A 13,125-nucleotide genomic window follows, 5' to 3' on the forward strand; every position below is an offset into this window, starting at 1 on the left:
ATTGCTGATTACCTTGAGAATGTCTGCGAGTGGCTCCCACCATGGGAGGAGATCACTAACAAACCTCTGACCACAAAAATGCCTTCTCATTGTGGCAAGACCATCCTAACCACCTGGCAGGGCAGCCTTGAGAGATGCTCAAGATGAAGAGGAAGGCGACAGCCACTAAGTCAACTCCAATGACATTCAGACAAGAGACGATGCTGGTAAATTCCCCTCATTCTAACAGATGCATGTCTTTGGAAGCAGATTTGAAGAACTATTTTGAAAGCCATGTGTCTACTGTAATAACCAAATGTGACGCAGGACACTGCGGGGTAGCTGCGGACATTCAGGGTACTTTTGCAAGCAAATCCCCTGAATTTAGACCCAAGGCCACAGCAGATGACCACACCTCCACAGCAGGCAAGGGCCCGGCTTCATCAGCACAGGATGGTAAACGGAAGACCCTCCCTCATGGACCACAGCCTGCCCTCACTGAGTGAACAAGCTTCTTTCCTTGCACCCTCCACACTATAATCAAACAACTCAGTTAGTGTGTGTTTGCTCAGTGCGTGTTGCTGTGGGGGCCTGTGAGGTCTGTAAGATCAGGGACTGTGCCTCTATAATTTATGATGGGTCCTGACGAACTAGCACTGGGCAGAGCATAAAGGAGACACTGGAAATAGTTCCTGAATGAATGACAGACTTGCATGGCACTGCTGGACAAGCGCCTCTGGGTCATTGGGCCTCAGTTTCCTCATCCTTAAAGTGGATTTAATGATGTCTTCTGTATCACCTCACACAGTTGTTGTGGTGATAAAATTAAATAAATGACATAATATACATTCTCTGGAAAGAATAAAATGACTGTTGATGCGGAATGGGTGGTGTTTCTAAGGATTTAAATTTCTTGGAACATTAACACATCAGTTCATGTCCTTGGGCGGGTTTGGTGGTGGCAAGGATAAAGTGAGGGTTCTGACCTTTGGAAACCAAAAAACTTGTGACTTTGGGTACATCGCAAGCAGCTTTCCCTCTCTGCCCTCTAAATCAAAAGCTCTGAGTGAGGGAGGTAGAACATGAAGCCCAGGGCCTGAAGAGTATGTGTGTGCAGTGGAGAGAAAGGCCTTTCAAGGTGCCAATGGAAGGAAGTACCTCAGACCACGACCCCACCTGCAAGCCACACTGCTCCTCCCTCCACACAGGCTTCGGGCTTTAAAGCAGAAAGCTACAAAACTCATGTTCCAGGGATGGCACCTTCCCTACCCATCAAGAGAGGGGACAGCTCCCTGAGGGAATTAGTTGTTAGGGGGCGGGGCCTGGGCCTCAAGGGCAAATTAGCAGGGCAATGCCCAGGAACACCAGCTTCAGCTGTGGGAGGGTAAACAACTGTGTCACACCCTGCAACTATGACAAGCATGCATTAGGAGAATATGCCATGCACAGTCCCCACGCTCTGCAGAAGTTCCTAACAGCGTCCCGGGGGAAGGTGAGCAGACAGGATATCTCATTATCCTTCCATCTGGAACTCAAAATGGGTTTATCATGAAATCTCAGATGAAAGGGTAGCCTTTACCACATTATTTTTGTCTTCAAACTCTCCAACTCTCTCTCACTATGCACATTTCCAAATGTCTACACACAGAGTTGCTCTGTTCGGGATTTTAATTACAAGCTTTGCTTAATATCAAAACCACCATGGAAAGAAGGTATTATTATCATCAATTTACTCAGAAGGAAGATATTAAGACTCAGAAAAGACTGGTGACATGCTCAAGATCCTAACCAGTAAGTGCCAGGACCTGAGCCCAGGCTGGTCCCATTCCAGGGCCCTCCCACCCACCACAGCTGCCAAGTCCCTCGTTCTGTGGCCAGTACATGGCCTGCTGTATTCTACAGTTTCCCTCTAGTTCAAGCCAGGCCCGTCTGCTCCTCCCTCCCCCTGCGCCCCTAACACCCTCCCAAGCCCACCTCACCAGTGAACCACGTCCCATCTGAACCCTGCTCGAGTTAGCTTCAACCTGGTTTTCCTGACTAATTGTATAAACTTTAGCTATTTTAGTAAATCTTCCCTCCTAGAGGAGATGACCTGATTTCACCATACAGTTTGAATTTTTAATATGGATATTATTTTTTAAAACAAAGTAAACAAATAATGAACAGAAGAACTAAAAGCAAAATTGTAAGAAGCAAAAGCTCAGAGAAGCAGGAGTTAGAGCAACAGCCTTAAGAAATCTCAAGACCTCACCTTTCATGTGGAGACAACATTTAAAGTTTGTTAAAATTTTTTTTTCCTTAAAGTTCGTAGGGAAGAATCAGAAAATTAAAAGCAAAATGTTCAAAACTTAGTTACTCATGAGGTCTAAAAAGTGATTAGGAAGGGAGAAGACTTTTACATTTTTATGTCTTTTCATATTTTAGGGGGAATTATTTCTAAAAGCATCATTTCTGCTATTTCGTAATAAAATTCTTAGATCAAAATTAAAAAAATCTTTCAGGGCTAGGGTTGTGGCTCAGTGGTAGAGCATTTGCCTAGCATGCATGAGGCACTGGGTTCAATCCCCAGCACCACATAAAAAGCTAAAGGAACTCAATAAAGGTCTTGTGTCCATCTACAACTAAAAATATTTTTTAAAAAATCTTTCCAGGACTGGGGCTGTGGCTCAGTGGTAGAGCACTTGCCTAGCAAGTGTGAGGCCCTGGGTTCAATCCTCAGGACCACATATGAATAAACAAATAAAGTGAAAAATCCATTGGCAACTAAAAAAATTTAAAAAAAAAAATCTTTCCAGGGCTGGGGATGTGGCTCAAGCGGTAGCGCACTCGCCTGGCATGCGTGCGGCCCAGGTTCAATCCTCCAGCACCACATACAAACAAAGATGTTGTGTCCGCCAATAACTAATAAATAAATAAATATTAAAAAAAAAAAACTTTCCATTCACAAAATCCTGATAGTGACACGAAAGAGTTAAAACTTTGATTAAATTTGCTGCTGTTGCTGCTGCTTCTCTTTTTCTGGGAACACATCTGGGCTCATCTGGGCACAGTTCCAGCCTTAATGCCGACACTTGGAGCTGCCCTGTGAAGGTGGTGACAGCTCACGGCAGTGACCGAGCGCTCTGGCTCAACAGCCCTTAGATCTCCCAGGGGTGAGCTTGGTATTTCTGGAATGACAAGAGCTTTCTAAACTCCCCCAGCAAAACTGCTTCAGTTCAATACGGGGAGTTCTGAGACTCAGGGCAACTTCCTTGTGGAACACACTGCCGAGGGAAGGTCCCTCGGAGAGCATAAAAACGTACTTGTCTATGAACTAAGACTGGAGCCTGTAACTTCCTGAGGACCCTTGTACCTCAATTAAACAGGTCAGAGGATCCAGCCTTATACAGCTTTCTTTTTCTTCTTTCTGACAAAATGAAATTTAACTTTCCCTTTATTTTCCTTTCCTTTGGGAAACAGCATGTGTGTGTGTGTGTGTGTGTGTGTGTGTGTGTGTGTGTGTGCCTAAGCACATACACACGCAGGCATGCACACTGAGCTTTGCACATGTAAAGCATACAGTCTACCACTGAGCCACACCCACAGACCCTTCAGTAACAGCTTTACTGTGATATAACTCACACACAACAGAACTCACCCATTTTAAAGAACACAATCCAACAAGTTTTTAGTGTATTCCCAAAGTTGTAAAACCACGGCCACACTTTAAACCGTTTTCCTCAGCCCAAAAAGAAACCCACACCATTTAGCAACCATCTGCTGTCTTCTCTCAGTTCCCCTGGCCTCAAGAAACCACAAATCTACTTTTTTAAATCTTATTTACAGACTTGACTACCCCGGGCATTTCATATAGATGGAAGGACATAATATGGACTTTTGTGATTGGCTTCTGTCACTCAGAATGATGCTTATGTTGCTTATTTTATATTTTTAATTATATTGGAATATATGTTTGTGCTCATTGATTTTAAAAAATAAAAAATAACTAAAAAAGCTAAATCTCCTATGACTACAGTCTCAGTTTCCCCAGAGATAACCACTGTTTGGAGTGTCTTGCCTAACACGGGGTAAAAGTTCAGCAAACTTTTTCTATTAAGATCCAGATGGTAAATTTGTTGTTGTTATTTTCTCTACGCTGGGGATTAAATCCTGGGCCTTGCACATGCTAGGCATGCCTCTACCACTGGGCTACATCACCAGCTCCCAGACAGGAAATACTTTTGGACTTTTGAGTCACAAGGTCTCTGTCCCAGCTACTCAGCTCTGCCTTCACAGTGGGAAGGAGCCAAATGTCCCAGGCAAGTGAATGGCATGGATGTGTTCCAATAAAACTTTATTTATAAAAACAGATGGCAGAGCAGATTTGATTCATGAGCTGTAGTCTGTCCACTACTATTTGATAGGAATATGAGATACATTTTTAAAGTATTAAAAAAAGGACCAAGGGGGCTGGGGCTGGGGCTCAGTGGTAGAACGCTAGCCTAGCATGCATGAGGCACTGGGTTCAATCATCAGCACCACATAAAAATAAACAAATAAAATAAAGGCATTCTGTCCATCTATAATCACCAAAAAAAAAAAAAAAAAAAAGGAACTAGGACAGCACTTCTGGTTTTTTGTAAGTAAAGTTTGATTGGAACAAAACCACATCCATTTTTTCTGCATTATTTAAGACTGTGCAGGGCTGGGGATGTGGCTCAGTGGTAGAGCACTTGCCCAGCATATGCAAGGTCCTGAGTTCAATCCCCAGTGCCTCCAAAAAGGACTATGCTGCAAAGGTCTCTATTACAGCAGAGACTGCAAGACCCCAAAAGACTGAAATATTCACTATCTGCTTCTTTTTAGAAAAACTGCAATCTTGCTCTAGAAAATGGACCCTACATTTTGTGTGTTCTTTTTGCATAATATATTAACTTTCTACATGATTCTGCAACTTGCTTTTTTTCACTGAATACTGTTTTGAGATCTGTCCATGTTGATATGTGTAGGTCTAATTCCTACTTTGCCACACAGGGTTACCTCGCGAATATACCGCATCTTATCTAGCCACTGCCTAATGGATGGTCATTTAGGTTTCTTCAAATGTTCCGCCTTTACTAATGATGCTGCAATGAACATCCTTAAGAACATCCTCTTGGGCCCAGGTACAAGTGTTTCTCCAGTGTTTACAACAGGGATAAAGAACACGTGTATTTTTAATTGGGACAGACAGTGCCTTCCAACATGGCCTACCCTGTTTTAGTTTCCCCAACCTTACTTGGCAAAGAGGGATTTCAGGGCTGTCAGCAGGCCGCAGGTCCCCAAGCCGTTGGTGAACCTGGCACATCTGTCAACAGCTGCAGATGCGAGACTGAAGAGCTTGTTCACGGAGTGGCTCAGCTCCTGCACACAGTCCATCACTTCCCCGTGCTCCTGGTCAGAGGTGGACAAGCAAGAGCCACATGAGACTCAAGAATACCATGACAGACAACACGAAGCAGGCAGCCCACCCAGCCCTCTCCTCTCTGGAAAAAATCACTTGAGGTTATCGGAAATACTGTCCTCAACCAGGACAGCTCTTCTAGAGCCCGAGCCCCATGGAGAAGGACAGTTGATATGGCCAGTGACACCACAGAAATAACTCACGGCAGAAAAGTATGACCAAATGTCTAGGCTGTCCCTACATTTTACATCTCTTTCCCCTTTTCCTGTGATTATTAAGATAGTACTTCCTTCTCTGGCTCTCAAGCTAGGACTCTAATTCTCCACATCAGTCACTCTAAATAAAAAGGTAGCAGAAGGAAAATGTTTCCCTCAAAAGCATGAAAGTAACTGAAGCAGAAGGAACTTTCTAGGTAAAATGGGGAAATAGCAAGAGGTAGCAGATTTTAACTTCTGTAAGATCAGTTCCTAAATGTCAACGCACTTCATGCTGGACAACCTCAAGTGACATGAAAACAAAATCACCTTTAAAAGGAGAGGTGCTTGATCCCCTCTCTCCTGCCCACACAGTCCCCTGAAAGCACTGTCCATGGATGTTAAGCTCCTGTGCCATCCACATCATCTTCCATAAACAGAAGTCCCCCTTAAAAATAAGTTACTAGGGGGCTAGGGTCTCAGCTCAGTGGTAGAGCACTTGCCTAGCACATGTGAGGCACTGGGTTCGATCCTCAGCACCACATAAAAATAAATACATAAAATAAAGGTATTGTGTCCATTTACAACTATTAAAAAAAAAAAGTTACTAAATCAGAGTAAGCTTTCCAAAGAATTTAGGCCTCTCATTTTACTAGATCTCTATGAGGGATTTGAAATGGAACACTGGTAGCATATTTGCGGCCTCATTTTACATTTGGATGGCAAGAGCCCGTAAGGATTGAAAGCCATCTCCCCGCTCAGCTCATTCTTTGTATACTTGACCTCACCCCCCAACCCTCTGCCAGACTTGGCCGAAAGATCGGCGCACAGAATGCTTCCCAAATGGCCAGTGGTGGCACTGCCACGTTACCAAGGGCACAGCGCTGATCTGGATGAGGAGGTTGCTCTCCTCCATCTCGCCGTACTTCAGCTGGTAGGGTCTATAGGGTCCGTACACGGCATCCACCAGCTCCACGACTTTCACCAGGTTGTGCTCCTCTTTAGGGAATCGGAAATTAAAAACAATAATGAACAAAGGATCTGAATTAATTGCTACAGAGCAACGGGAGAGAGGTACACTACTGGAACTCTTCTTGTTTTATCTTCAGGGGTGTCTACATTTTGTTAATCTGCTTTGATCATTCCAGGTAGCTTCTTCAACCTCATTTCAGTAAATATTTGGATACATTTGGGTTTTGTGCATTGTGTGCTGAAAGTACAATTGAAAGGACAATTAAGACACCCATCCCCTTAATCCTACAACCCTTGGTAGTTGAGGATCCCTTCAGTGAAAACTCTGGTCAGGGTTAGGTTCTGCTGCAGAGAGAGGTTCTGAAGGAAGTCCGTCTTACTCTTCCAAGTGTCCTTGGACTTTAGGGAAACAGGAGAGCCCAAGTTCAGTTACATACAAATTTAAAACATGTTTGTATCCAAAGTGTACATGTGCTTATTCTACAGTGCAGCAATTCAACTTCTAAGGATTACACCCAAGAAGCAAACAATAGTGCAGGAACACAGTGTACAAGCAAGAATGTTCACGAACACACTGCCAGGACAGGGCTGTGGAAGCGATCTGAAGACGATGAGTAAGTGCAGCAGCCTGCTGACTGATTCCTCACAATCTCTGCTCCCCTCCAACCTGTCCTCCACACCGAAGGCAGAGCACTCCCCAACAGAAGCCTGGCCACATCTCTGCCCTACTCGCCTCTTCCCAAAGATCTCTACTGCTCTTCAGCTGCAAAGCCTGACCTCAGGAAGTGGAAGATGGTGGCAATTAGGAGTGAAGGCCCTGGTTATGCATTCAGATGCCCGTTCCCTCAATGACAAAATGAGGGAACTGATACCAACAATCTTAAAAGGCTTTTGTTGAGTAGATAAAATGTGCCACATGCCACATCTTTAATATTAATTCTATTGCCACCTCCTCCTTCACTCTTCCCCTGGCTTCCAGCCTCATAGGAACTTCTGGTCCCACGCTGAGCCTCCTGTGTGGAAGGACCCTCTGCTTCCCTACCTCTTTTCATCAGCTAATTCCTTCAATACTCAACCAGCTTGATTCTGTTGGACTCAATTATCTTTCTTTGTTTATAAATGCTTAGGACCACCTGTTTTCTTGATAGTGCTCATCTCACTTTGTAATCATACATTCGTCAAGTGTGACGACCTGATTCTCTCCCACTGCGTACTCTAGGGACGGTGTCTGCTTTTGTTCATCTTTGCATCCTCAGCGTCTAAACTTCAGTACAGTCCTCTGGTGTTTGAATGAGTAAGTTAAAAATATGTTGACCTATCCAGAATGTGGTCATGAAAAATAATTACATATATATTTGTGTATGTGTGTATCCTGATTGGGAACCAGGATTCTCACTGCAGGAAATGGGAGATGTAAGTGGGCTTGAAAGAGCAAAAAGTAAAAATTTTATAGCATTAAATTTGACTGGGAAATATCAGTATAAATTGCCAATTTTTTAAAAATATGTATTTCCTAGCTCTGTCCACCAAAAGAGCCTAGAAGTAATGATACCTCAGCAACAATGAACAGCCATGGTGTTCAGACTCTCATTTCTAAATACCAATTTTCACCAGAAGAAACTAGTCTCCCTGGAAAAACAGCTGACTCCAGGTGAGGGGTAAAGGAAAGCACAGGTGCTTCTGGAATAGTCTGTGCCAAAAAGCAAGGAAGCATTCAAAGACTGATTAGAGACATGCCAAAAAGATATGAGAGTCAGCTGAATGGGGACCCACAGTCCAAAAATGAAATAATTTGGACATCAAAATGATTGGTAACAATGAGGAGGCTGGGGATATAGCTCAGGTGGAAAAGTGCTTGCCTCAAATGCACAAGGCCCTGAGTTCAATCCCCAGTATTGCCAAAAAAAAAAAAAAAAGAATGGTAACAATTAAATCATAACACACTGGATTTTTTAAAATCCATGAATTTTTGTCCATCAAGTGGGCTTCTTTGTAAGTATTAAAAAAATAATAAAATATTTTTAAAAATCCATGAATTTATAGTGACATCAAAGAGGCAGAAAGGGGGGCTGGGTGGGGCTCAGTGGTAGAGTGCTTGCCTAGCATGCATGAGGCACTGGGTTTGATCCTGAGCACCACATAAATGTAAAATAAAGACATTGTGTCCACCTAAAAAAACTTAAATAATAAATATTTTTAAAAAAAGAGGCAGAAAGGGAAATTCTTCTTCATAAGAGAATGCCAGCAGATAATTGTAGAATGAATGATATAATTACGAAATCACTATTTTACAATCAGCACTGTAAGAATTCATTAAGGCAAGGCTCATGGATGGGTGCTGATATCACTGGGCAATTGTTTCTTGGGGAATGGCATATTCCTATGAGCTCACAGTATCACCCCACAAATTACCTAATAATTACAAAGAGGAAAAGGTAACGACAATGGGGAGATCTGGAGGATACATTTACAATGTGATTAATCTAACCTGTCACCGGCAATTCGACATTATGTGTTTCCTGAGGTGATGCAATGGGAAGTCACATCAGCATCAATGCAACAGTTTTGCTAAAAATGTTTGAGATAAATATACTAATAAAAGCCTGGAATGTGGGGCATTCCATAAGAAAACGACTTTTTCTTCTTCAAAAACGTCCATGTCATGAAAAACAAAAGAAAAATGAAATGACTGTTGTAGATTAAAAGAGATTTTAATCTACAGAAACAGGACAATCGAGGCAATGTATGTACGTGAACTGGAGGTCAGTGTGAGGCAGAGGTGGGGAAGCCGCTATGCAGACACCTGTGGAACTGGGGAAACCCGAGCACCCACTGCACGTTAGCTGACAATATGAAATCAAAATTAAGTTCTTGGGTGTGATAATAATATTCTACTGAAACCAAATTTAAGAATATAAACATACGGATACTCATACACAAAATCTGCACATATATGTAATCCCAAAATGCTGTTTTAGAAGGCAGGTTGAGGATGATTTTTTTCCCCTTCCTTGTATTTTCAGGATTTATCTATAATAAATACATATTGCTTGTTAACTATAAAATCAACTTAAGTTACATTTTAAAAATTTGCTTTCTTTTCCATATCTTTTATATTTTAAATTATATCATGTATGGGTATTTGTTAGTAAAATAACAGAAACATGTTAAAGGTAAAATAAAAGTTAGAAAATATATCTGAAATATATTTGATAAACAATAGGAAAAAGTCCACTACATAAGAATCTTTTAGGAGCATGTCAAAATTTTAAACATGGTTATTTCTAGCAAATAGGAATATAGGAGACTATGTAACATATATTTTTGTTGCTTTTTACAAACATATTTAATAACACTATTTTAAATAAATTACTCTAAGATATTAACAAGAAATAGATTAAAACTCCAAGCAGAACAGGCAAATAAGCAACCAAAAAAGAAAAAGAGATCATTTTTATAATATAATTTTCAAACTTGCTAATGCTGAAGTAAATTAAAATGATATATTATTAACTGTATAAGAATCTGACAACGATGGAAGAGGCAGGAACGACCTGGTGCCTTTATTCACTACTATACAAAAATTGGCAGAAACTTTCTAAAGAGCAAAGTAGGAAAAACATGTTTCAATTTTTCCACTTCTTCATGACTACAATTTAAAATTTATCCTAAGGACCAATCAGAATTAGGTTTAAACATTAATGGGTAATATAGTTCATAACAGTTGTACTTCTAATAGTGGCTAAAAAATTATAAGCCACTGCCAAGTGCGGTGGTGCACGCCTGTGATCCCAGTAACTCGGGAGGTTGAGACAGGAGGATCATAAGTTCAAGGCCAGCTTCAACAACTAGTGAGACCCTGCCTCAGAAGGAAACATTTTAAAAGGGTTGGGGATATAGCTCAGTGGTAAAGTACAGATGGGTCCAATCCCCTGTACAAAAAAAGATTAATTTAAAAAACAATTAAATATAATTGTTTATAATTAAATATATAATTTTTAAAAAATTTAAAAATATGTGTGTGTGTGTGTGTGTGTATAATAAAGGTATTGTGTCCATCCACAACTAAAAAAATATAGATTAAAAAAAACAGGTCTTGGGCTGGGGCAGTTGGTAGAGTGCTTGCCTCACATGTACAAGGCCCTGAGTTCAATTCCCAGCACCATAAAAATATATAGCACATGCTAAATATTTTTATTAATGCTTAAAACAACCTGCATTTACATTTGAATTACTAGGAAGAAATGCAATGCTGTCAGTGACTCCGAGTGATGAAGCTATGGGTCACTTTTAGCCTCTCTTTTATTTTTTGTTTCCAAAGTATTTTTCAATTAAAAGTAAAACAAAACATTATTTTGAAACCTTCCACAGCCATTGTCAGAAATCTGAACTCCCATGGCCGATGACAAAGCACTCCTCTATCTGACTCTGCAGAGGGTGGTTCTCCTCGCTTAGGAAAGTCCATGGCCGTGGGCGGAATGCAACCTGTCCCCTGCCCTGCCTTCATCCCACTCTGCTCCAGCAGGATCCACGGCCTGCACACTCTGTAGCCACCTGCCAGGGCAGCGTGGTCCTCTGGAAGCCACCCACATCCACCGTGCCTCTCCCACACCTAAGGCGAGTGTGCCAAAAACACCTCTGACTCATCAGGAACCTGAACAACAAACACACTCCCTGGAATGTCCAGGCAATTAAGCACAAATGTCATTAAAGAGAATAACTATTAAATAAACGAAGTGAGTGACACACAGCAGCCACATGGCAGAACAAGGCCTTCCTCAAGCAACTTCCTGATTTGACAGCAGCATGTGTCACGAGGTCTATGATATCTAAAAATTTACAATGGTTTTAACACAGACGGAAAACAGCTGGGAAAACGCACCATCCCATGCATCATCCCCCCAAAGGGAATGAGGAGTGAGTGCTTTTCTCTCAGCCACCAAGAGAGCCCTTTTCCACACAGCTACCCGTAGTCCTAACACGGCTCCGCTGTCACGACAAACCTGCTGTTGCCCCTTCAGAAGCCCCTACAACCTAAGTGTCCCCTCAAACTTACTTTTGAGGTTGAACTAAGGTTTCGTGACTCAAATGAAGAGAACACTATCCTCCCAGGAAGCCTGTTGCCAGTTCCTGCCACCTGCGTCTACCTGCCTCTTTCACATGCTAAGCCACAGCAGAAGGTCCATCAGTTCCCAGAGCCGAGAAAGCACTAGACAATACCCGGGATACTAGACAAGTATATTACAGCCACTTCCCTAAGGGCAGTTTCCATGGACAGCCTTCCATTTGTGTTGGAATCCTCCCCTTTCTGCACAGTCCCCTGAAAAAGAAACAAACCCAGGCCCCAGAAGCTGCAAAACAGCAAGTAAAGACAAGTCGGTGAAGGGAGGAAGGAATGCCTACGTAGGTGGGGGAGCAGTGCCACCTCCAACCCCTTGGCAAAGTGGGCAGTGGTGTCGTAGAACTCCAGCAGTTTGGTGAGCTCCAGCTCGGGTCCCGCCCTCTCCACGCCAGCGCTGAGGCAGATAGGCAGGGAGGGCACCAAGGCCCCCAGGGTCTGGATCAGCAGCACTGTCACAACCTCGTGAGGGTTCTTGAAAACCTGCAGTGGGAAACAGGCAGCTGTGTCAGCTCGCGCCACCAACAGGACAGAGTTCTTAAAGAAGCTGTTTTCTGGATCACTCAAAGAAATCCCCTTAACAGGTAAAAAGTGACTAGTCAAGAGCTATAAGCCCAAAGGTCCCCTCACTGCAGAGTGAACGTGCTCAGAAAGCACAGCAAATCTGCAGGACCTGGAAGGTGTCTGGAATGATGGACAATGTCACCCCCTCCCACCAGTGCCTTCCTATTTACAAATTTACTAAATGCTTTCCTGCGGTGTTTACATGGTACCAGAAATTGACTGGAGGGAGGGCTATGAAGAAATGAGACTGGAGGGAGGGCCATGAGGAGATCAATTTCTGTTGCTTAAACTTGCCAGTCCAAGATACTCCCTTACAATTAATACAGAACACTTCCTAACTCGTTCTGTGTGGTCAGCATCAACCCAATATGAAAAGCAGATAGAAACTGTTGGGAAAACATATAACGGCAGCAGCACCCCAGAGAAAAACCCCAACATGGTGCCTAACGACCCTCTTTCTCCTCTTTTTTTCTTTCACTGGCGCGAAACGTTCCCGCCGGCGCCAATGTTCAAATCCTGCGGGTGGGAAACCTTAGCCCCAATAAGAATTAACTTCTTGGGCTCTGGAACTGACATATGGAAGAGCTTGCCAATAAACGGGCGACCCATTATCTACCTCAGCCCTGCTACCTCTCCTTAGACCTATATAAACCCACAGCCTTTGGTAATAAAGCAGAACCTCTCTGGTGATCTGTGTCGTGTGGTGTCTCCCATTCCTAGTGCGGTGCGGCGTCTTACAGAAACACTGCAAGAAAACCACAGACCAATATCCCTTGTAAATGTATAAGCAAAAATCCTCAACAAAGTACTAGAAACTGAATTCAGCAGCACATTAAAAGGAGTATGCACTGTCGTGAAGTGAGATTTACTCCTGG

General features: G+C 42.7%; 1 protein-coding gene across 2 annotated transcripts in view; it reads right to left on the reverse strand.

The window, feature by feature from the left end:
• COG7 (component of oligomeric golgi complex 7) overlaps nt 1-13,125 on the reverse strand; it is a 62,063-nt gene that overhangs the window by 25,949 nt on the left and 22,989 nt on the right. For both annotated transcript variants that reach the window (XR_014022774.1, XM_081300143.1), the window contains exons 7-9: nt 11,971-12,169; nt 6,467-6,594; nt 5,237-5,391 (exon numbers count right to left, since the gene is read on the reverse strand). Coding sequence is in view for 1 of the 2 variants with exons in the window: in XM_081300143.1 (XP_081156269.1) it covers nt 5,237-5,391; nt 6,467-6,594; nt 11,971-12,169 (482 nt within the window). In the remaining variant the exon portion in view is untranslated. The remainder of the gene's footprint in view (nt 1-5,236; nt 5,392-6,466; nt 6,595-11,970; nt 12,170-13,125) is intronic.

This window comes from Spermophilus citellus, assembly GCF_964194105.1.
Source record: "Spermophilus citellus genome assembly, chromosome: 6".
NCBI lineage: Eukaryota > Metazoa > Chordata > Mammalia > Rodentia > Sciuridae > Spermophilus > Spermophilus citellus.